At 47.9% G+C, this 24,586-nt stretch overlaps 1 protein-coding gene across 1 annotated transcript in view; it reads left to right on the top strand.

Moving 5' to 3' along the window:
- The first annotated feature begins 682 nt into the window (after window positions 1–682).
- Window positions 683–24,586, top strand: part of sbk1 (SH3 domain binding kinase 1) — a 28,792-nt gene continuing 4,888 nt past the window's right edge. Inside the window, 5 exon segments of the mRNA XM_059978802.1 lie at window positions 683–751; window positions 812–916; window positions 918–1,010; window positions 7,200–7,314; window positions 23,750–23,952. Of these exon segments, the coding sequence (XP_059834785.1) occupies window positions 683–751; window positions 812–916; window positions 918–1,010; window positions 7,200–7,314; window positions 23,750–23,952 (585 nt within the window).

Genomic DNA, 24,586 nt, shown 5'->3' with positions numbered 1-24,586 from the left:
GCAGAGGTTTACTGTTGGAGAAGGACTTGCGCTCGGACCCAGCGCTGTAGAGCAGAGGTTTACTGTTGGAGAAGGACGTGCGCTAGGACCCAGCGCAGTAGAGCAGAGGTTTACTGTTGGAGAAGGACGTGCGCTAGGACCCAGCGCAGTAGAGCAGAGGTTTACTGTTGGAGAAGGACGTGCGCTAGGACCCAGCGCAGTAGAGCGGAGGTTACTGTTGGAGAAGGACGTGCGCTAGGACCCAGCGCAGTAGAGCAGAGGTTTACTGTTGGAGAAGGACGTGCGCTAGGACCCAGCGCAGTAGAGCGGAGGTTACTGTTGGAGAAAGGACGTGCGCTAGGACCCAGCGCAGTAGAGGAGAGGTTTACTGTTGGAGAAAGGACTTGCGCTCGGACCCAGCGCTGTAGAGCAGCGGTTTACTGTTGGAGAAGGACGTGCGCTAGGACCCAGCGCAGTAGAGCAGAGGTTTGCTGTTGGAGAAGGACGTGCGTTAGGACCCAGCGCAGTAGAGCAGAGGTTTACTGTTGGAGAAGGACGTGCGTTAGGACCCAGCGCAGTAGAGCAGAGGTTTACTGTTGGAGAAGGACGTGCGCTAGGACCCAGAGCAGTAGAGGAGAGATTTACTGTTGGAGAAGGACGTGCGCTAGGACCCAGCGCTGGTGTGGGGCGCAGCATTATGTGAATGAGCGATACCCGCGATAGTGAGCTGTTGTTCCACCGGGGCAGCGAGCGGAGCGGCATGAGGGTCGGCGTCAGTCCTGCAGCAAACAAGGACGGCAGAGCGTGAGGTCTGTCCCGGAGAGATCGGCAGCGGGCAGAGAGGAGACAAAGGAAGGCGACTGGGACCCTGGCGGTTGCTGAGGAGGAGAGGGGTGCGCGGTCACTCTCGCAGCCGCGGTCCGCCCCAGGGAGGCACCCCCTCACTTCCAACTGGGCAACAGACAGGAGAGGCTGGACGAGCCGAGGGAGCGGGAGCATGTGGAGGAGGCTCGAGTGTCCAGGAGCTGCAGGTGAGTGCGCCGGAGCATGCCGCCGCCCATTCAGGTGCTTGCGAGGAACACAAAGAGCCCAGTGGTGGCTGTGGGTCTGCTTGTCGCCGGCTACCCCGGGAGGTCGCTGCAAGAGGGTTGGAAGCAGCTGGCGTTACCCCCTCGGGATGGTTTGACACGGTGGGTTTCCCGGGCCCTTCCTTCTCCCGCACTTCGGTGTCCGCTTGTTTTCCCCCAGTTACAACCGGGAGGAGGGGGCGGGGAGTTCCGGCGCCCACCCACCGGGATCTCCCCTCCAGTGCTCGCTGATCTGTAAGCAAGCGTTCACCCGGAACACAAGCACAGCCCTCGGATGATGTTGGTTTCATCTGACGGATTGTGTGTCGGATTTATCCCAGTCCCGCCTACCTGTCACCCCTGTAGGAGGCTTTCAGATCTTTCCACGGACTTCCGAGTCCTGTCATGCCGAGTCTCAGTTCACCACGGAGTTTCCACCCGGTTAAACTTTACATGGCTCCGATCTCGGGCTTTACCCCTCTCCTCTCCCGGAGCGCGGTCCTCAGGTTTCCCGCCCGTCCCGACCATTTCAAACCGAGGTCATTAACACAATAGACTCTGCAGATGCTGGAAATTCAGAGTAGCACACACAAAATACTGGAGAAACTCAGCAGTATCGACGAACAGTCGACGTTTCGGACCGAGAACCTTCATCAAAGCCCTTAATCCTCTCCATAGGTGCTGCTTGACCTGCTGAGTTCCTCCAGCGTTTTCGTAAACCGAGATCCCGTGAGTCCCCATCGAGCTGACATAAACGTCCCGGGGCGCTATCGAAGAACACAAGCGGCTGCCCCCCTCCCCCGGATGCTAACACAGAAGCGGGAGATGTGGGATGTTGCTGTGCGCGCTCTGGCCAAGGTGCTGGCAGATCCACGGGGCGCTTTGGGACATCCGGTGATGGCCACCTGCGGAAGGGGTGGGAGTGGATGTCTGACCCACCTAGGGAACCCGTGGAGAAGGTGGTCTTGTTTACCAGATCCTCTCACCAGTGTGTGTGTGTTTTTCTTGATCTTATTGTATTTCTGTGTGCTCCATCGGATCTGGGGTAACAATTATTTCGCTCTCCTTTACACTTGGGTACAGGAAATGACAAACAACCCTGAATCTTTAATCCTACCCACGGGTCCACGGTAGAGAAGGACAGAGTGGGGAATGGCTCATTTGTAGCCCATGCCACACGAGCCGGACGCCGTCTCCCAGTGACTCAGACCATCTCCCAGCATGTTTTTCTGAAAGAAGCTGGTCGAATTTGCATTTGAATGAATGGTAGAGTTTCCCAACAGTGTGGAGAGTGGGTAGCTCCTGTTGTTCTGAGTGAATACAGGGCTGGGAGGAAACAATACAGGGCTGGGAGGGTAATGTGCTGGCAACTGGGTGAAGGGGAAGAAATATCAAATGCTCCGAGATAATGGAGCTGATTAAATCAGTGGCTGCTTGATGAATGTGCTGAATTTCAAATACTCTCGTTGAACCTGGCTGACGCAAATAATGGAATTATGTCATGTCCTCAGAGAGTGGAAGTGGGGAAGGTCTCCAACCTGTCTCTTTCTTAGTGGGAAGTCATGAATATGAAGCTTGCCTGTCTTTGATCGAGATAGAATGTGTTCCATTTTGTTCAGATGATCTCTGCTCTGACCTCCCTGCTTTCCCAGCCACATGATCTTTTGCTGTTCACTGGACAGGAGGGATTCTCCATGTGAGGGGAGGGAACAGTGTGTCAGGGTTGGGCTAGTTTGGGGAATCCTGGTTCTGCTGAAGAGGGAAGCAGCACACTGCACTGCCTGGTGTTTGTTCTGTACAGGGGAAGAACACGGGTATTCAGAATCTTTTGGTGAAAAGAGGCTATCACATACAAACAACACAAAGGACATGTTTCAAAGATCATATCAAAATCAGCCTGAAGAGAGTCAACGTTACATGTAAAAACTGGGAAGACACTGCACTCAACAGAAACTCCTGGAGGAAATCTGTTCAAGAGGCAGCTGCGTGACATGAGAACGATCTCCGTGGTGACGCAAACAATAAGTAGCAGCTGTGAAAGGAAATCGTCTGAGGAAATCGTACCCTCATTAAACCCAACCAGTAACCACAGTCACCACTTACTCTTGCCCACATGGCACCAGAATGTGTGGATCATGGATCGGCCTCTCCAGCGGGGTTCCTAACCTGAGTTCTACGGTCCCCTCGACCCGCACCAGGAACCTGCCCTACGGTCCCCTCGACCCGCACCAGGAACCTGCCCTACGGTCCCCTCGACCCACACCAGGAACCTGCCCTACGGTCCCATCGACCCGCACCAGGAACCTGCCCTACGGTCCCCTCGACCCGCACCAGGAACCTGCCCTACGGTCCCCTCGACCCGCACCAGGAACCTGCCCTACGGTCCCATCGACCCGCACCAGGAACCTGCCCTACGGTCCCCTCGACCCGCACCAGGAACCTGCCCTACGGTCCCCTCGACCCGCACCAGGAACCTGCCCTACGGTCCCCTCGACCCGCACCAGGAACCTGCCCTACGGTCCCCTCGACCCGCACCAGGAACCTGCCCTACGGTCCCCTCGACCCGCACCAGGAACCTGCCCTACGGTCCCCTCGACCCGCACCAGGAACCTGCCCTACGGTCCCCTCGACCCGCACCAGGAACCTGCCCTACGGTCCCCTCGACCCGCACCAGGAACCTGCCCTACGGTCCCCTCCCCACACACCAGGAACCTGCCCTACGGTCCCCTCGACCCACACCAGGAACCTGCCCTACGATCCCCTCGACCCACACCAGGAACCTGCCCTACGGTCCCCTCGACCCACACCAGGAACCTGCCCTACGGTCCCCTCCCCACACACCAGGAACCTGCCCTACGGTCCCCTCACCACACACCAGGAACCTGCCCTACGGTCCCCTCGACCCGCACCAGGAACCTGCCCTACGGTCCCCTCGACCCGCACCAGGAACCTGCCCTACGGTCCCCTCGACCCGCACCAGGAACCTGCCCTACGGTCCCCTCGACCCGCACCAGGAACCTGCCCTACGGTCCCCTCGACCCGCACCAGGAACCTGCCCTACGGTCCCCTCGGCCCGCACCAGGAACCTGCCCTACGGTCCCCTCGGCCCGCACCAGGAACCTGCCCTACGGTCCCCTCGGCCCGCACCAGGAACCTGCCCTACGGTCCCCTCGACCCGCACCAGGAACCTGCCCTACGGTCCCCTCGACCCGCACCAGGAACCTGCCCTACGGTCCCTTCGACCCGCACCAGGAACCTGCCCTACGGTCCCCTCACCACACACCAGGAACCTGCCCTACGGTCCCCTCCCCACACACCAGGAACCTGCCCTACGGTCCCCTCGACCCGCACCAGGAACCTGCCCTATGGTCCCCTCGACCCGCACCAGGAACCTGCCCTATGGTCCCCTCACCACACACCAGGAACCTGCCCTATGGTCCCCTCACCACACACCAGGAACCTGCCCTACGGTCCCTTCGACCCACACCAGGAACCTGCCCTACGGTCCCCTCGACCCGCACCAGGAACCTGCCCTACGGTCCCTTCGACCCACACCAGGAACCTGCCCTACGGTCCCCTCGACCCGCACCAGGAACCTGCCCTACGGTCCCTTCGACCCACACCAGGAACCTGCCCTACGGTCCCCTCACCACACACCAGGAACCTGCCCTACGGTCCCCTCGACCCGCACCAGGAACCTGCCCTACGATCCCCTCCCCACACACCAGGAACCTGCCCTACGATCCCCTCCCCACACACCAGGAACCTGCCCTACGATCCCCTCCCCACACACCAGGAACCTGCCCTACGGTCCCCTCCCCACACACCAGGAACCTGCCCTACGGTCCCCTCGACCCACACCAGGAACCTGCTCTACGGTCTCCAGTGCATGATTAAACAAAGATAACAAACAGGTGCTAATGATTAATGACAGAACACATTGAATGAACTAATCTGATTAGCTGAAACAGAAACAGGTGTAGAAGGAATCAAACTGGGTGAAGGACAACCAAACTAAAAGGTGAGGGTGAGGCAGATGTGAGTTTAACCTTCAAATCATCAATTCTTACACCATGCCAAGAGTGAGCACAGCAACAAGACACAAGGTGGACATCCTACATCAGCAAGGTCTCTCCCAAGCAGAAATTTCGCAGCAGACAGGAGTTTCAGGATATGCTGTCCAAGCTCTTCTGCAGGAGCATGAAGAAACAGGTGAGGTTGACAATCAGAAATGCAGTGGTTGGAAATGGAACCGAGTGCAGCAGATGAGGAGATACATCAAGCTAACGTCCCTTCTGAACCGGAAGAGTTCCAGCTGTGAGCTCACAGAAACCACTGGAGCCCAAGTACACCCCTCTACAGTCTGGGGAAGTCATGTCAAGGGGTCTTCATAGAAGACTTGCTGCCAAAAAGCCATTCCTCTGAAGTGGAAACAAAGCCAAAAGACTCAGCTACACACAAAAACACAAGGAGTGGGGTGCTGAACATTAGCAGCAAGTCTCTGGACTGATGGGTCAAAAGTTTAAATTTTTGCTCCAACAAGACCATAAAGTATAGGAGCAGAATTAGGCCATTTGGCCCATCATGGCTGATCCAATCTTCCTCTCGGCCCCAATCTCCTGCCTTCTCCCCGTATCCCTTCATGCCCTGACCAATCAAGAATCTATTAACCTCAGCCTTAAATATACATAAAGACTTGGCTTCCACAGCTGCCTGTGGCAAAGATTCAGCACTCTCTGACTAAAGAAATTCCTCCTCATCTCCGTATTAAAAGGACAGCTTCTCCACATCCCCTCTATCAGGGCTTTTCATCATTCAGCAGGAGGCAGTTTGTCTGTAGAAGAGCTGAAGAGTGCTACATGGAGAGTGTCTGCAGTGACCAGTGAAGCACGGCGGAAGCCCCCTGTGTATCTGCAAATGGAGTTGGTGATCCAGTCAGAGTTAATGGAATTCTTGATGCAGATTCTCATCCATCACACAATATTATCAGAGAGGATCTGATCAGTCCCAACTTCATTCTGTAGCAGGACAATGACCCCAAACACACAGCCAAGGTCATAAAGACCTTGTAAAAAGAACAAGGAATTCAGCAACAGGAATGGAATGGGCTCCACAGAGCCCTGATGCCAACATCATCGAGGCTGTCTGGGATTACCTGGAGAGACTGAAGCCAGTGAGATAGCCGAGGTCTGCAGAAGAGCTGAGGCAAGTTTTCCAAGATGCTTGGAACATCCTACCAGCTGATTTTCTTATAAAACTGCACTAAGAGAACTGATGTAGTTTTAAAGGCAAAGAGTGGTCATACCTAATAATGATTTGATTTAGTTTTTTTACTGTTTACTGCTCTTCATAGTAATTTTTTGCTGATATTTAGAAACTTTTCATTTCTCTAGTTTTCAAGGCATCTTTGCTTTACGGACTTTCTTTACACATCTAAGATTTTTGCCTGTGACTATAAACTCCTCACTGAAATGGCATGTAATGTTATAGTGAATGAGATTGTTCCTGTGGTTTTTTAAAAAAAAGGTACTCCCTTCCTTCCTCTCCCTCCACTTCTACCCTCCATCTGGTGCCCTTCCTTCCTCCCAGTGGACATGGGCAACTCTCCTCTCCTATCAGATTCCCCCTTCAACCTTTTATCTTTTCCACCCACCATCTCCCAGTTTCTCACTTCATCCCCATCCCCCACCGATCCACCTTCCCCCTCACCGAGGTTCACCTATCACTTGCCAGCTTGTACTCTCTCCTCTTCCACCATCTTCTGTTTTGGCTTCTTCCCCCTTCCCTTCCAGTCCTGAAGAAGGGTATTGGCCCGAAACATAAATTGTTTAATCCCCTCCCTTCCCCCCTCCCTTAGATGCTGCCTGACCTGCTGAGTTGCTCCAGCATTGTGTGTGTGTGTGTGTGTGTGTGTGTTGATCAAGGTTTCCAGCATCTGTATAATCTCTTCTGGGGGAAGGTGTCTGGACTGAAAGAGGGGAGGTAGAAATGCAATGTCCAGGATTACTGTGTCAAAGTTGTCCCCTGCCACTGCTGGCCTGCTAATCACTTATCCTCTGACAAATTTCCAGTGCTAGGATGAATGTTTGTGGGACAGAGCAGGAACCAAATCGGAGCTCGCACAGCATGGTGGGCGTAACCGATGACACGCAGGGTTTGACCGTGCGAAGCCTGCCGACCTCGGACATCCACAGACACTACGAGTTCATTCGAGAGCTGGGAAAGGGGACATACGGCAAGGTGGAACTCGTCATTCATAGAGTCGCAGGTAATGTGAGACAGTCGGTTCCATACACAGGCTCAGCTGGGCTTGTAAGTGTGAACAACACACCAGATACAGTTGTAACATGAGTGAATGCCATGAGTTTCTGATGGGTCTGTCTTTCAGCAGAGCCTCGCAGGCAGAGACAGACCACACAGAAGCAGCTGTATGGTGTTTGCCAGCCTCTGGCAAACCTTTCTCTGCAGCACCTGACTGGGCACTTGACAAATTGGGGGTGTGTGAAATAGGACAGAGCCTCTGAGCATGTTTAAGAGGAAGGTGGTGAGGAGCTGCAGGGTCTGGGTACTGACGCTGGGAAAGATGGAGCAGAAGATTTGGGACAAGAGGAAGAGGATAGGAATGTCGGACTGGGTAACAGCTTCTTCCCCCAGGCTGTGATACTAATGAATACCCTGCCATCACCGAGGTCTCGTCACTAGGACAGAGAACTGTTTACCTGCGCTGCGCTTTATTACTTGCATTTTGAATTATATTTTATTAACTCATTTTGGTGTACGTGCTGTGTGGGTACATACACACACACTGTGTGTGTACACCGTGGTCTGGTGGAATGTTTTTGGTTTGGTTACATGACAACAAACTTGAACTTGAAGTCATTCAAGGGAAGTGTGAGGAGGACACACAAGACAGGTAAGTATAAAATTAAAGAAGTGTAGTGAGATCTTCTATCTACAAGTCACTGCACAAAGTAAGACAAGGAGACAGTGGCAGTTATGAAAGGAAACAGGATGTGCAGTTTTTGGAAACAAGAGAAAATCTGCAGATGCTGGAAATCCGAGCAACATACACAAAATGCTGGAGGAACTCAGCAGACCAGGCAGCATCTGTGGAAAAGAGTGAACAATGGATATTTCGGGCTGAGACCCTTCAATACCATGTAGACCTTATTGCTGGGGGAAAAGCCCTGTTCAGTGCAGGTTACCACCTCCATTGCATCCTGGATAATGGACTACCTGACTGGCAGACCACAGCATGTGCAGCTTCAGAGCTGTGTGTCAGACAAGGCTAGAAACAACACTGTACTGGCCCCCTTCCTGTTTACTGTGTACCTCAGATTTCAGATACAATCTGCAGAAAATGTCCGATGACTCAGCAATAGTTGGGTGTATAAAGGGAGGACGGGAGGATGAATACAGGGTCCCAGTGGAGGACTTTGTCCAATGGTGCAAGCTGAATCATCTGCAGCTCAACATCAGTAAGACAAAGGAGATGGTGATGGACTTTAGGAAGACTGAGCCTGCACTGCTCCCTGTTGCTATTGATGGTGAGGACCTACAACTACCTGGGGGTGAGCCGTGATGACAGACTTCAGTGGAGCACCAACCCAGAGGCTGTGTACGAAAAGGACCTGGGTTGCCTCTATTTCCTGAGGAGTCTGAGGTCTTTTGGAGTATGCAGGCCTCTCCTTCTCATGTTCTACCAGTCTGTTGTTGCCAGTACAATCTCCTATGCGGTGGTGTGCTGGGTCAATGGCATCAACACGGGTGATGCCAACAGGCTCAATAAACTGATTAGAAAGACTGTTATCGGAGTCAAACTGGACACACTGGAGGCTCTGGTAAAACAAAGAACCCCCCAGAAAATCCTGGCAAAACTGGACAATGTTTCCCAGCCTCTGCAAGTCACCTTGACTGAACAGAGGAGCACTTTAGTAACAGACTAAGACAACTGCGCTGCTCCAAAGAGCGATATGAGGCCATTCTTGCCCTCAGCCATTAGGCTCTGTAATAAGTCAACCCTTCACCAGAGAAGTGATGACCCCTCTTGTTAGCCTGTTATTAACCTCTGTTTACCACATACTTCCATTGCAGAAAACCCTGTGTAATCTTGCCGTATCTGGACGGTGTGAATGTGCACCTGTTACTGTATAATGTGCTGATTCTTGCACTACCATCTTATCACTGTAACTCTTGCAATTTTTTTACTTGTAAATCTTGTACATCTTATTTTTAAAGTAACTTAAAATTCTTCTGATATTTGTATCTGTGCTGCTGTGTAATGCTACCATGACTCTGTAATTGTCTTCATGATCAATAAAGTATTTATCTATCTTCATCAAGACTCAAGGAGTTGACATTTTAGGCCCAGACCCCTGCCAAGGTTACCGTATCAGAATGTAAAAGCAAGCACATAATGCGAGGCTTTATAAGGAATTGGTCAGACCACACTTGGAGTGTTGAGCAGTTTTGGGCCCAAGTCTAAGAAATGAAGTGCTGGCATTGGAGGAGGTCCAGAGGAAAATTATGAGAATGGTCCTGGGAATGAGAAGTATTTGAAGGTTCTGGGCCTGTACTCACTGGAGATGAGAAGAATGAAGGGGAAATCTCCTGGCATGTCATCTAAAACTTTGACAAACTTCTATAGATGTGATGACTAGTGGACTACATTGACTAGTTGCATCATGGCCTGGTATGGAAAGACCAAAGCCCTTGAATAGAAAAGTCTATGAAAAGTAGTGAATATATCTGTCCTTCACAGGTAAAGCATCCCAACTATTGAGCATATCTACACGGAGCATCATCGCAGGAAAGCAGCATCCAACATCAATCACCACACCATCAGGTCCCTTAACCATCACCTCTTGAACCAGAAGGGACAAGTTCACTCAATTTCACTCCAATAATGAACTGTTCCTCCAATCTATGGACTCACTTTCAAGCACTCTTCATCTTGTGTTCTCTATTTATTATTATTGTTGTTATTTCTCAGTTTGTTGTCCTTTGCACATTCGTTGTTTGTGCATCTTGTGTGTGGTCTTTCTATTGTGAATGCCCGCAAGGATGTGTGGTGGCATATACGTATGTACTTTGAATTTGGACTTTGTAAGGTGAGTGGAGGAATGTCAGAGGTATGTTTTACACACAGAGGACTGGGTGTGTAGAATGCACTGCCAGGGGTGGTAGTGGACGCAGATACATTACGGCATGGGTCACCAACCTTCTGTAAACTGCGGACCAGTTTAATATTGACAATATTCTTGCAGACTGGGTGGGGGGGGGGGTGGTGTGGGTGTTAATCATAACCGGGAATATAGGTGATAAGTCAACTATAAGTCACTTATAAATGGCTACACTCAATTTCGTTTCTAAAAGGGTTTATCTAACAAATTTAATATTAAACACACAGCGCATATTTTCCTCTGATGAACATAGTGATAAGTCAATAACATCATAACATTTTAAGTAACATTTGGATATTAAACACACAGCGCATATTTTCCTCTGATGAACATGGTGATAAGTCAATAACATAACATTTTAAGTAACGTTTGGATATTAAACACACAGCGCATATTTTCCTCGTATGAACATATAAAATCATTGCAAGTGAGAGGATAAGGTAAGGGCTGGAGGTCCCCGTACCAGGACCACAGCGGTCGCAGTCCAGAGAGAATGACCGACTGAGTGAGAAATGCGACAGGGCGCGTGCCTGCCCCCCTTATAGGTAGGTAGGATCTACTAGCTGACAAAAGTCTGTCTCGCGGGATGACTTTCAGTAGATTGCAGCGAGGTAGCTGCTCCGTTACTTACGAAACCCTGAGCCCAAATTAGGTCGTCTACAAATATTTTAGCACCGGGTTCCCCACGAACATTCGGTGTGCTAAATGGGTTTAGAAGTGGCGTCCATCTGTCCGCGCTCCAGGCCAGTAGCAATGGCACTTCCCGCTGGTCGCGCGAGGCAGCCGGTTACCCGAGGCCAACCAGTGATCCCTGGCGCGAGGGTATCACTGTGTTTAGGCGACTGATGACCTCACGTGCGTAATGACCTTGCGTGCGTTCAAGTTCAACAGTGAATGAGGAAAGGTGCAGCTGACTCATATTGTTAAATCATATTGTTTCCTCACGGCCCGGTACTGGTCCGTGGCCCAGTGGTTGAGGACCACTGCATTAGGGGCAGTTATGAGACTCTTAGGCAAAGAAAAATGGAGGGCTAAGTGGAGAATGTTAAAAGGTTGGCACAACATTGTGAGCTGAAGGGCCTGTTCTGTGACGTACTGTCCTAAGTTCCATGTTGTGGCGACCGGGTGGATTGTAGGGGCCATTGTAGATGAGGCTGAGGGATGTTGGAGTTGGTCTACGTGTTGTTGCAAGGCATGTTCACTGGATTTGCTTGTCAAAGACCAAGGTCAGTACCCTGCCATTATGTCTGAGTTTACCACTTGGACTTTTTCAAACAGTGATCAGAGGTGAAGCCACTGAATTTCTCTCAACTTGCTTCCCCACTTCTGCCAAGCAACCTGACACAATCACAGCCCGGACATGTAAAAAGGTCCAAGGGTGTCGTGTGTCAGTGTTGAATGCACTGAGGGTCGCTCCCTGTCAATGCACACAGCCTCGCCTCCTCCAAGCCCATTGTTAACTCGCTGGCTGTGGTGGGGAGCTGGCTGAATGTTGTCAACAAAGGGAGAATTCTAAATGTTTGAAAGACTGCATCAGAGAGTGGGATTGTACAATTGACGCCTCTGCTTCTGACTATGCTCTGAATTGGCCAATTCCTTAGCTCCTTTTAATTAGCCTATTTTTCAATGATGTAAGACAGATGCTGTATGTAGGTCAGTTAGAGCTTCCTCCTGGCATGGCTACTGCTCTGACCAAGTAGAGATTGTTAGAGCTGTGAAGCTCAATTTTATTTCTTTTATTTAGCGACCCTGGTTCAGAACTGGCCTTCCCAGCAGCCGATCTATTTAACCCTAGCCTAATCAGAAGACTGTTTTACAATGATCAATTAACCTACATGTTTGGAATGTGGGAGGAAACTGGAGATGTCAGAGGAAACACGCACGCGCGCGCACACACTCACAAACAAACACACACACACTCACACACACACACACACACTCACACACACTCACAAACACACACACACTCACACACACTCACAAACACACACACACTCTCACACACACAAACACACACACACACACTCTCACACACTCACACATTCTCACACACTCACACACACTCTCTCACACTCACAAACACACACACTCACAAACACACACACTCACACACACAAACACACACACTCTCTCACACTCTCTCTCTCTCTCACACACACACACACACACACACACACACACACACACACACACTCACACACACACACACACACTCACACACACTCACACACACACACACACTCACACACACACACACACTCACACACACTCACACACACACACACACTCACACACACACACACACTCACACACACACACACACACACACACACACACACACACACACACACACTCACACACTCACACACACACACACACACTCACAAACACACACACTCACACACACTCTCTCACACTCTCACACACACACACACACACACACACACACACACACACACACACACACTCACACACACACACACACACACACACACTCACAAACACACACACTCACACACACTCTCTCACACTCTCTCACACACACACACACACACACACACACACACACACACACACACACACACACACACACACACACACAATACCCTGTACAAACTTTCTTACGGACAGTGGTGGAATTGAATTCTGAGCTGTAGTAGCGTTGCACTAACCGCTACACTATCGTGGTGCTGTTGAACACTGGGCCTTGCTTGCAAACTCATAGCAACTCTTATTCCAATCTAGCTCTGTGCTAAGGTGTTCGAGAGGCAGGAGTAAATCAGATACTTGAGTGTAAAACAGCCCTGCAAAAGGCTTTCGCTGTTTCCAAGCCATGACGAGTTGGTTAATTGCAGCAGAGAGTTCAAAATGTGAAGATAATGAAATAGAGATTAGTAGTTCCACTTTGTAACACAAGAGATTCTACAGATGTTGGAAATCTTGAGCAGCACACGAAATGCTGAGGGAATTCAGCAGGTCCGGGAGCATTAATGGGCATAAATGAACAGTTGAGATTTTGGGTTGTGTCTCTTCATCGCAGATAATTCTCTCATCCTCTCTCACATACTGTTCTGTTCATCTCTGATTGGCAAACAGTTCTTGGGGACAGGATCTCAGTATAACCCAAGGACTGGTTGTATTTCAGTCCTAAATGGCCTACAGCTTAATTTGAGACTTTAACCTCTAAATCTAGACCGCCTCCAGGGCATACAACCTCCTGACACCCGTCCTGAACTGCGCTTGTGAAAAAAATGATACACTTGAGTCTCCCATCTCCCATCAGACTGAACTTTAATGAACAGAGGGTAGAGGTGGCAGAGTAGTGTAGCAGTTTGTGCAAAACTTTCTAATTCCAGTGATAGGGGTTCTATTTCCCCCCGCTGTCTGTAGGGAGCTTTTATGTTCTCCGCATGACCAAGTGGGTTTCCTCCACAGTGCGAAGGTGTATAGGTTACGGTAAACACGTTGCAGGCATGCTAGGGTGGTGCCAGGAGCGTGGCGCTTGTAAGCTGTCCAAGCACGATCGTCAGACTGTGTTGACCAACACGGTTCGAGATGTTCGTGGTTGCGTCTGCAAGTGTTGTTACTGTCCTGCTGTGAACTACTTCATCCCTCCTCCCTGGAAGACCCATATTGGCAGGAGGCAGTCTGGTGAATACTGGTATAGGTAGCCTGTTCAGAACCATACACCATAGTCCTGGAGTGCTTGTTCCGAGATATAGTTGGGTGTCAGTACCCAGCAGCAGTGCTGGCTATGCTCATCAGCAATCCTCGAGGTGTAACCTCAGCCAATGCAGCTGACTTTCACCACAGCCTTTTCAAAACTTCCTCTTTTATCATCTCCCAGCCTAGCCGCCATCTCCTTTTATCGCAAGTGAGGAATCATCTTTTTCCTTTATAGCAACATGTAAAATACTCAATTAATTCTTCAGGCAAGTCCTCTGCTTTCATGAATAAATCTCTATTTTTGTCCCTAACTCTCTGCTTACAATTTCTATTCAGGATTGTTTAATGTTACTTACAGTACACAAGTGTAAAGGAGCATGAAATAATTATTACTCCGGATCTGACACAGCACAAAAAAACCCACAAAAAGATAAAGAACACAATAATAAAGAACAACACAATAAATAGAAATAATATAGCTTATATACCTTGATTGTATGTCTAGAAAGTGACACTAGGCACAGGAGTGTCTGTACATAAGGTGACTGACAGTAAATGATAAAGTAGTGGTGGTTGGGGGTGTGGAGAGGTGGGGTAGAGGGTGGAGGTGTTGATTAGCCTCACTGCTTGGGGAAGGTAACTTTGTTTGAGTCTGGTGCTCCTGGATGCTCTGTAGCCTTGCCCCTGATGGGAGTGGGACAAACATTCTATACATTTCATGTTAGTCTACTCTCATTTCCTTGGCCTTCATTACTTCCTTTGTTACTTTCCTGAGCTTTCAAGAGTCAGCTTGGTTCCCAATTGCATTATCAAAACAGTACGTGTCACAGACCCTGCCCACTCTCAACCCACTTCGTAAGTTTGGTTTGAAGAAAAGGAGGATGAGAGGTGACTTGACAAGAGGTGTAGACTGAATAGATGAACAGAGATTTTCCCAGCAGAAATGGCTGAAACCGGGGGCGCAATTTGAAGGTGACGGGAGGAAAGTAAAAGGAAGGTGTTGGAGGTTTTTTTACATATAGAATGTACTGCCAGAGTGGTGGTAGAATCAGTAAATTAGACTCTTAGGCAACAGATGATAGAAAACTAGAGGGTTTGTAGGAGGGAAGGAGTAGATTGGTCGGAGTAGGCACAGCATCATAGGCCAAAGGGCCTGAACTGTACTGTAATGTTCTATGTTCATTAGCTTGTCCTTTTGTAAATGTTCACTTACATTTTTGTCTAGTTATTTCCGACTGTCTTTTTTTAGGCTGATCAACTTTAGTTACTCTGTCTGTTCCTTTGATCCCTTTTCACAACCAAATTACATCAGCAGCATTCCAGATCTAAGGCAGCGTGCAGTGGTGAGAGAGGGCCAAAGGATGATACTGTTACACCATTAGAATAGAAGACATAGGAGCAGAATTAGGCCATTCAGCCCATCGAGTCTGCTCTGCCATTCCATCATGGCTGATTTATTATCCCTTTCAACCCCAGTCTCCTGCCTTCTCCCCTTGACCTTTGTTAACCTTATTAATCAAGAACACGTCAATCTCCACGTTCAATATACACCAAGACTTGGTCTCCACAGCCATCTGTAGCAATGAGTTCTCTTTGGGTAAATAAATTTTTTTTCAAATGTTCTAAATGGACGTTCCTCAATTCTGAGGCGGTGCCCTCTGGTCCTAGGCTTCCCCACTGTAAGGAGTATCCTCTCCACATCCACTCTAACCAGACCCTTCACCATTTGATAGGTTTCAATGAGGTCACCCCCATTCTTCTGAATTCCAGTGAATACAGGCCCAGGGCCATCAGACACTCTTCATATGACAACCCATTCAATCCCGGAATCATTTTTGTGAACCTCCTTTGAACCCTCTCCAGTTCCAGCACATCCTTTCTAAGGTAAGGGGCCCAAACACACTCACAATATCCAAGTGAGGCCTCACCAGTGCTGTATAAAGTTTCAACGTTACATCCTTGCTTTTATATTCTAGTCCTCTTGAAATGAGTGCTAACATTGCATTTGCCTCCCTCCCCACAGACTCAACCTACAAATCAACCTTTCCAGAACCCTGCACAAGGACTCCCAGGTCCCTTTGCGCCTCAGATTTTTGTATTTTCTCTCCATTTAAAAAATAGTCAACCCTTTCCTTCCTTCTACCAAAGTCCTTTGGCCCATCTCATCTGTGTGAACCAAGGTTTCCATCCAAGCTATACCCATTTGCCCATACTTGGCCTATATTGCTCTGGACCTTACCTAGATACATACCTTCCATTCGAAATGTTGTTATTGTCCCTGCCTGAAGCTGCTCTTCCTTTGTATACGCCACTCACACACTCAATGTTTCAGGAACAGTTTCTTCCCCTCCTCCATCAGATTTCTGAATAGACGGTGAACACTGCCTCACTATTTTTGCACTACTTATTTAATTTTATTTTCTATACTCTTAATGTTGTTTATAGTTTTTATTATGATGTATTGCAATATACTATTGCCACAAAACAACTAATTTCATAATATTTTCCGAGGATATTAAATCTAATCCTGATTTTGATTCTGATGTTTCCCCGCTGGTGCCTTTTTCAATCTCACCCCTCTCGGTATAAACCCATGCACAGTAATATTTGATTTCCTTTCCATGGGGAAGAGACTGAGAGCACTCACCCTATCTGTGCCCTCATGGTTTTATACGCCTCTGTAAGGTTGTCCCTCAGTCTCCTGCACTTCAAGGATTAAAGCCCTCATCTGCCCCACTTTTCCCTATAACTCAACCAGAATTAGGTTTAGGTATTGTCACTGATATGTTGTTTTCTGACCGCAGTACAGTGCAAGGGGTGGCACAGTGCACAATATCACAACACTTTCCTGTGGTTCGATTCCCACAGTTGTCTGTAAGGAGTTTGTCCATTCTTCCCCGTGACCACGTGGCTCCTTCTGGGTGCTCTGCACTCCCCCCACATCACAACACTTTCCTGTCTGTAAGGAGCTTGTCCATTCTCCCCCGTGACCACGTGGCTCTGCACTCCCCCCACATCACAACATTTTCCTGTCTGTAAGGAGCTTGTCCATTCTCCCCCGTGACCGTGTGGCTCTGCACTCCCCCCACATCACAACACTTTCCTGTCTGTAAGGAGCTTGTCCATTCTCCCCCGTAACTGCGTGGCTCTGCATTCCCCCCACATCACAACACTTTCCTGTCTGTGAGGAGCTTGTCCATTCTCCCCCGTGACTGCGTGGCTCTGCATTCCCCCCACATCACAACATTTTCCTGTCTGTAAGGAGCTTGTCCATTCTCCCCTGTGACTGCGTGGCTCTGCATTCCCCCCACATCACAACACTTTCCTGTCTGTAAGGAGCTTGTCCATTCTCCCCCGTGACTGCGTGGCTCTGCACTCCCCCCACATCACAACACTTTCCTGTCTGTAAGGAGCTTGTCCATTCTCCCCCGTGACCGTGTGGCTCTGCACTCCCCCCACATCACAACATTTTCCTGTCTGTGAGGAGCTTGTCCATTCTCCCCCGTGACCGCGTGGCTCTGCATTCCCCCCACATCACAACACTTTCCTGTCTGTGAGGAGCTTGTCCATTCTCCCCCGTGACTGCGTGGCTCTGCATTCCCCCCACATCACAACATTTTCCTGTCTGTAAGGAGCTTGTCCATTCTCCCCCGTGATTGCGTGGCTCTGCACTCCCCCCACATCACAACACTTTCCTGTCTGTAAGGAGCTTGTCCATTCTCCCCCGTGACTGCGTGGCTCTGCACTCCCCCCACATCACAACATTTTCCTGTCTGTGAGGAGCTTGTCCATTCTCCCCCGTGACTGCGTGGCTCTGCACTCCCCCCACATCACAACACTTTTCTGTCTGTAAGGAGCTTGTCCATTCTCCCCTGTGACTGCGTGGCTCTGCATTCCTAACACATCCAAAGGGCAAATGGATTGGTAGGTTAATTGGCCGTGCGTATCTGGGCAGCGCATGCTTGTTAGGTCCGAAGGGCCTGACCATACTGCATTTCTTGATTAGTCAAAGCGTCAAAGGTTTCAGGAAGAAGGCTGGAGAAAGATAATAAATCAGCCATGATGGAATAGTGGGACAGACTAGTCTAATTCTACTCCACTGACTTATGGTCTAAAATGACTATAATTTACAATGATACATGAATAAAAAGAGTAGTAGTTCAGGATAGTTCGTGGACTGTTCAGAGATGTGATGGCAGTAGGGAAGAAATGTTTTAAGATCACTAACACCCTGCCTTTGATGTTCCATATTTGGTCCAGGACATCACACCTCATTTGCCTCAGTTCCTTAGCTTCCATGACCTTCTCCGTGTATTCATTAAGATGATCTCATGTGGCTCCGTACTTAAATGGCCATGCTGGTCCCTAAGGGGACCTGTTCTCTCCTTTTACTTTTGATATACCTATAGAATTTCCTTAATCTTGCCTGCCACATCCAGCTCATGCCCTCTCTCTGCCCTCCTGATTTCCCTCATATTATTCCTGCTATTTGCCTCCTTTTTCCTGAGCACATTGAAGCAGTGATCCCGACACTTGCCAGTTTTGTCCTTCACTCTATCAGGAACATTTTGTCCCAGAACACTTGCTGTTATACTCTGAAACACATCCCACTTGCCACTAGCTGGCCCTTTCCCTGCAAGTGGTCACTCCAGACTGACCTCGACAAGTTCCTGCTTACTGCTTCCAACAGTGGCACTGTCCCAACTTTTAGAGGTTGAAATGCTAAAGCCACAAGCAGCACTGCAAGGCACATCAGAAATCGAGTGGCCTGTGCGAGTGGATAAATTATTTTTTGGGAATATCTTGGCAACAGAAGCAGAAAATGCAGCTGTCTGTCTAAAAAAAAACAAATTACATAGATTATTTGTGGAAAAGGCAGATCTGAAAGCATCATACCCATCGGAGATGATAAGACCACCAACTGATAACAGTAAAAGATGAACCATGATGGACAAAGAATTGCTCATCAGGGAGCTACTTGAGGAGGAAATAAACATCCGGGAGGCAAAGAACGATTTTGATATCAATGCAGATAGATGAACAATGGAAGAGATTGCAAACTAACAAAATCCTTCAGAAATGGGAAACCTCCTGGTGTGAGTTCATTAAGACAGGATTGTTCAAAATCCTGAGTTTGGAGATTGATCCTAACCCCTCTGCACGGCACCCGAACGGGCACTTTGGCCCACCGTGTGCCGAACCAATCAACTTGGTAATCAAGTGACTGACCTTCTGCCACCACAAAGTTCACATCCTTCCATTTTCCTCACACTCATTTGCCCATCTAAGCGTCTCTTAAAAGCCCCTAATGTTTCTGCTTCTACCACCATCCCAGACAGCACATTCCAGGCACCCACCACTTTCTGAATAAAAAAAACACCCCTCATATCTCCTTTGAAATGACCTCCACTCACCTTAAATTCATGCCCTCTGGTATTAGACATCTCAACCTGTGAAAAAGGTTCCGTCTGTCTATCTATGCATTTTATAATTTCATAAACCTCTATCAGATCTCCCGTCAGTCTCTGCCACTCTAGGGAAAACAACCCAAGTTTGTCAGCCTCTCAGTATAGCACATACCCTCTAATTCAGTCTGCATCCTAGTAAACCTCTTCTGCACCTTCTCCAAAGCCTTGATGTCCTTCCTATAATGGGGTCCCCAGAACTGTATGCAATGCTCCAGTTGTGGTCAAACTAGAGTTTTATAAAGCTGCAAAGTCACCTCCTGATTTTTGAACTCCATGCCATAGGCAAGCACGGCATTTGCTGCCTTAACCACCCTATCAACCTGTGCAGCCACTTTCAGGGAGCTATGGACCAGTGGGGTCAGAGTGAAGATTATTGTTGCAGTAAGGGGTGTGATGTAGAACTTTCATCTTTTGTATTCTGCGGAGATTAGATCTGTGCATCGATACATTTCTGAAACTGGCTTGAGCAAACAACTGATACCCAGAGGCCTCAGGGCTTTCTATGAAAGCACGAATGCAAAGACTGAACTATTGTATAATCAGAGTGGCTGTTGCAGCTACAGAAAGGGACATGCTTCGGAAAGTTTCAGTTGCATGTGGACCAAACGCAGGCAAATGAGACTTACCTCAGGAAGATGTACTGGTCAGAGCAGACAAATCCAGCTGAAGGGACAGTATCCTTGTTGTAAAACCTTACACAAACCTCAAATTGGGGTGAGGGGCCAGTATTTTTGGTGTAAAAGCCTATACAAACCTCAAATCGGGGTGAAGAATGTTGATCCTTAATGTAAAATACTATAAAAACCTTAAATCATTGTTAAGAACCAGTATTCTCGTTGTATAACCCTTAACAAACATCAGATTGGGTTTAGGAGTGAATATCCTGCCGGAAAACCCTATACAAAGCTCTAATTGGGGTGCCAAGCCAGTATCCTTGTTGTGACACCCTGTACAAACCGCAAATCTGTGTGACAGTCCAGTATCCTTGTAAATCGGGGTAAAGAATGACTATCTTTGCTGTAAAACCTTATAGAAATCTGTAGGAATAGAAATTTAGGAATCAGAGGACTAGTTTCTGCACAAGCTGTGGGCTTGTGAAATCCTCTCTGCTCTGAATTCAATGTCATTAAAAGGTTCTTCACCTTTGCATGATGATTATCGAGTACTGCAGCAGAGTAGCAAGCCCTTTGGCCCATCTATTCTTTGCTAGCTTGGTCTTCTGCCTTGTTTCATTTTCCTGCATTTGGACTGTAGCCCATCACACCCCCTCATCCATTTATCTATACTGTCTTCCCTTCCATGTTGTGATTGAACCTGCATTCGTATTGGGGGAATCTTGTTCCACACTCACCACCCTCTGAGTAAAGAAATTCCCCTCATAATCTCCTTAAATATTTCACTATTCATTTTAAACCTATAACCTCCAGTTGTAGCCTCACCCAACCTCAGTGGAAAAAGACTGCTTGCATTCACCCTATCTATATCCTTCATAATTTTGTCTAACTGTATCAGATCTCCCCTCATTCTCCTACACTCCACAGAATAAGTTCCTAACCCATTCAACTTTCCCCTACAACTCAGGTCCTCAAGTCCTGGCAACTTCCTTGTAATTTTTCTCTGCACACTTTCAATTTTATTGATCGTCAATAACTTCAATTGTAATTTCAACATAACGTCCCAACTCCTGTATCAGTGCCCTGATTTACAAAGGCCAAAGTGCCAAAAGCTCTCTTTACTTGGAGTATTATGTTCAGTTCTGGTCACCTTGTTATAGGAAGGATGTGGCATCTTTAGAGAGGGTGTAGAGGAGATTTACCAGGATGGGAGAGCATGTCTTTTCAGGACAGTTGTGTGAGTGAAGGAAAATGAAAGGTGATTTGGTAGAGTTGTATAAGATGATAAGAGGCATAGAACGAGTGGACAGCCAGAGACCTTTTCCCAGAACAGAGATGGCTAATACAAGGGGGGGGGGGGGGGTGTAATTTTCAGGTTGGAAGGAAGTACCCTTGTGGATGTCAGAGGTAGTTAGGTGTGTGGTAGAGGCAGATACATTTAAGAAACTCGTAGATAAGCACATGGATGAAGGGAAAGTGGAGGACTATGCAGAAGGGAAGGGTTCAATCGATCGTGGACTTTGGGGCAGAACATTGTGGGCTGAAGGGCCTTTACTGTGTTGTGCTGTACTTTTCTATGTTCTTAACCAAACTTGAAAGGGAACAGCTCAGATAAGCCTCAACACTTCTTGTGTTCTACTGGTGAATGGTATAGTATCACACAAAGAAAAATTTCTGTGCCTTTTCCACACAGAACAGCCTTAAACCCATACCTATTGAAGCAATGCAGTCTGGAAGAGATCGCCAGGAATATGAGAGGCAGATTGGTCATGTGCTTCAGGTGGAAACTGCTTTCATCACTAGAATAACAGAATCAGAATCAGGTTGAATGTCACTGGCATGTCTTGTGAAATTTGTTGTTTTGTGACAGCAGTACAGTGCAATACATAATAATAAAAAAAGTACAAAATATACTAAAACATTAAATTATTAGTGCAAATAGAGAGCAAACAAAATGAGGCAGCGTACATGGCTTCATTGTCCATTCAGAAATCTGATGGCAGAAGGGAAACTGTACCTGAAATGCAGAGTTTGTTTTTCAGGCTCCTGTACCTCTTTCCCAATGTCACAATGAGAAGAGGCCATGCTCTGGGTGATGGGATTTCTTAATGATGGCCTTCTCTAGGCAAGCAAAAAATGATGTCCTCTGAAAATAAAGTGGCTGTGGAAACTGAGCTGGTAAGCCAGGGGAAGTATTGAAAGATTTGTCAGAACAAATGGAGTAGAAGAGCTTTGTCCTTGCTCAAATGCGAGAAGCTAATGTAAATACCAGTAATTATCCAGAGAGAACAGGTTTAGTTTGACTACAGCAAATGTGCCCACCCTAACCTGCCATTGATCATACACGACCTTTCCTTATCAAACCCCTCTGCTTGACTTTGATTAACATGTAACTCTCCAGATGCTGATTTATACAGTCCCTCAGAACATTTTCCAAAAATGTTCTCTTATTGACATTTGTTACTTCTTTAAGATTGCTTTGATCTTTTTCACCTCTCCGATCTGACTCCATAGTCCTCTGGACTTCTGGCACAGTGCCTCTGGCCAGAGAGGATTTGAAAATGGCATTGAGCCTCTGCTCTTTGCTTTCTGGCATCTTATAATTGCCTGTGATCCATCTCATTTCAAAGAAGTTCAGTTTCTTAATATTTCTCCTTTCTATGTTAATCAGATTCCACAATCCACAACTATATTGTCTGTTTCCCTCTGTGCTCTGAGCAATGTTGTTGGCCTTATGCTTTGAAACTTAACATGAAAGCTGGAGTCCTGACAGCAAACGTTCCCATAGAAATGTTCAAATTAATTGTTACCATCCGATTGCTATGTACGGAATGTTGTTGGTACAGGATGACGGCTGCCTTTGGCTCTCTGGCACTACAACCTTAAAGTACATTAGTGTGAAGTGTTTAGTGATGTGTGTGAAATGTTAATGTAACATCTCCTGCTCCTGTAGTCAATTCTCCTTTGCAGTTTGTTATCTTGTGAAAGAATTCGAACTGGGTAATGTGTGAGTCTGTCTCTACCCTGGGGGTGTACTTTGTACAACCTGTGTTGGTTGTCTGTCGTCTTAAACAATGACTGGAACACTGTACGGGAGAGTCTTTAAAGTGGGAGAAGCCATAGCACCAGGGCAGTTCCACTCTCCACCTCAGAGATCTGGGTCCAGTGGTACGAGCAGTCTTCACAAACAGGGGTCTTCCTTGCTTGCTCTGGATGTCTATGACTAATTCTGTGCCTTGTCATGCCCTTCGCTCTCCATGAGGTGTTGCAGAACCACTTTTCTGGCCGTTGGATCTCATCTGCCCAATCCGCCAGAGCTAACTTCACGTGCTAGGGCAGGCAAGTCCCATCTCACTGAGGTACGATGCTACCCTCACGCGATTTAGCCAGCCTGTCGACGCAGTGTACAGGGAGTAGCTGCTGTCATATGCAAACAGCTGCTTGGAACCACGGGTGAGAGCTGAGCATCTGGTGGGGCCCAAAGGTGAGTGAGCGGCCCCAGAATGGACACCACAAGCCAGAGGTACTACCCATCCCTGGACACCCCATGCACCCCAAAAACCTCTACAACCTGTAGCTGCTGTTTAATTGCTACATCCCTTTCCTTTAGCTCTGTGCCTGTTGCTTGTTGTCCACACTAAGGTTTGGCTTTAGTTGTACAATAATGTTAAAGATTACAAGCCTCTCTTTCTCAATCAGGCACAGTTTACTGCAACGGCCGTCTTTGCATTTTCTGTCTGATATAGCTGCTCTCTTTCTGTGTCTCTCTGCAGGAATGAAAATGGCTTTAAAGTTTTTGAATAAAAGTAAAACGAAGCAGAAGAATTTTCTGAGAGAGTATAGTGTAACCAACAACCTCTCCTCCAACCCTTTCATCATCAAGGTCTTTGACGTTATCTTTGAGACAGAAGACTGCTACGTGTTTGGCCAGGAGTACGCTCCAGGAGGTGACTTGTTTGACATCATCCCCCCTCAGGTAAGTCACCAGCACATCCAGCATCATGCCCAATGAGGATATTAGAGACAGTCATGCAGAACAGAAGCCCAACTCATCCATGCCTTACTATGCTAATCCCATTTGCCCATGTTAGGGCTGTCCATGTACCTGTCTAAATACTGTAATGGTATCTGCCTCTGCCACTTCTTTGGCTGTGTAACCGTGCTCCCTAGTATTAGGCTCCACACCCGTTGACAGAACATGAACAGGTCCTTTGGTACCTGTTATTATATAAAATTATCTCTCAGAATAAAGCTGGCCCATCCAATCTGTCCACTCCAGTCAACATACTGTGACTCTCCTCTCTTCAGTCTGCCTGCAGTGTGTGACCAGAACCCCACACAATACTCCACCTGTGGATCCACTCCAATCCTACTCTTTTCCCTAAGTTTTAGGAATCTCTGGGAATTCTGCATGTAAGGCCATTTCATATCTGCTTTGTTCTAATTTCTTTAAGTTCTCTCCTACATCCATTATAAACCTCAAAGGATTGCCTCAAAACCAAGTCCCTGACTTATAGTTCCTTTTTGTTTTAGTTCAGACCTTTGTAAATGAAGCTTACCATCTTCACTTCTTACCCATACAAAGACATTTATTTTTATTTAGAGATACA

This window comes from Hypanus sabinus, chromosome 9, assembly GCF_030144855.1.
Source record: "Hypanus sabinus isolate sHypSab1 chromosome 9, sHypSab1.hap1, whole genome shotgun sequence".
Lineage (NCBI taxonomy): Eukaryota > Metazoa > Chordata > Chondrichthyes > Myliobatiformes > Dasyatidae > Hypanus > Hypanus sabinus.
This window is presented reverse-complemented; position numbering and strand designations above follow the sequence as displayed.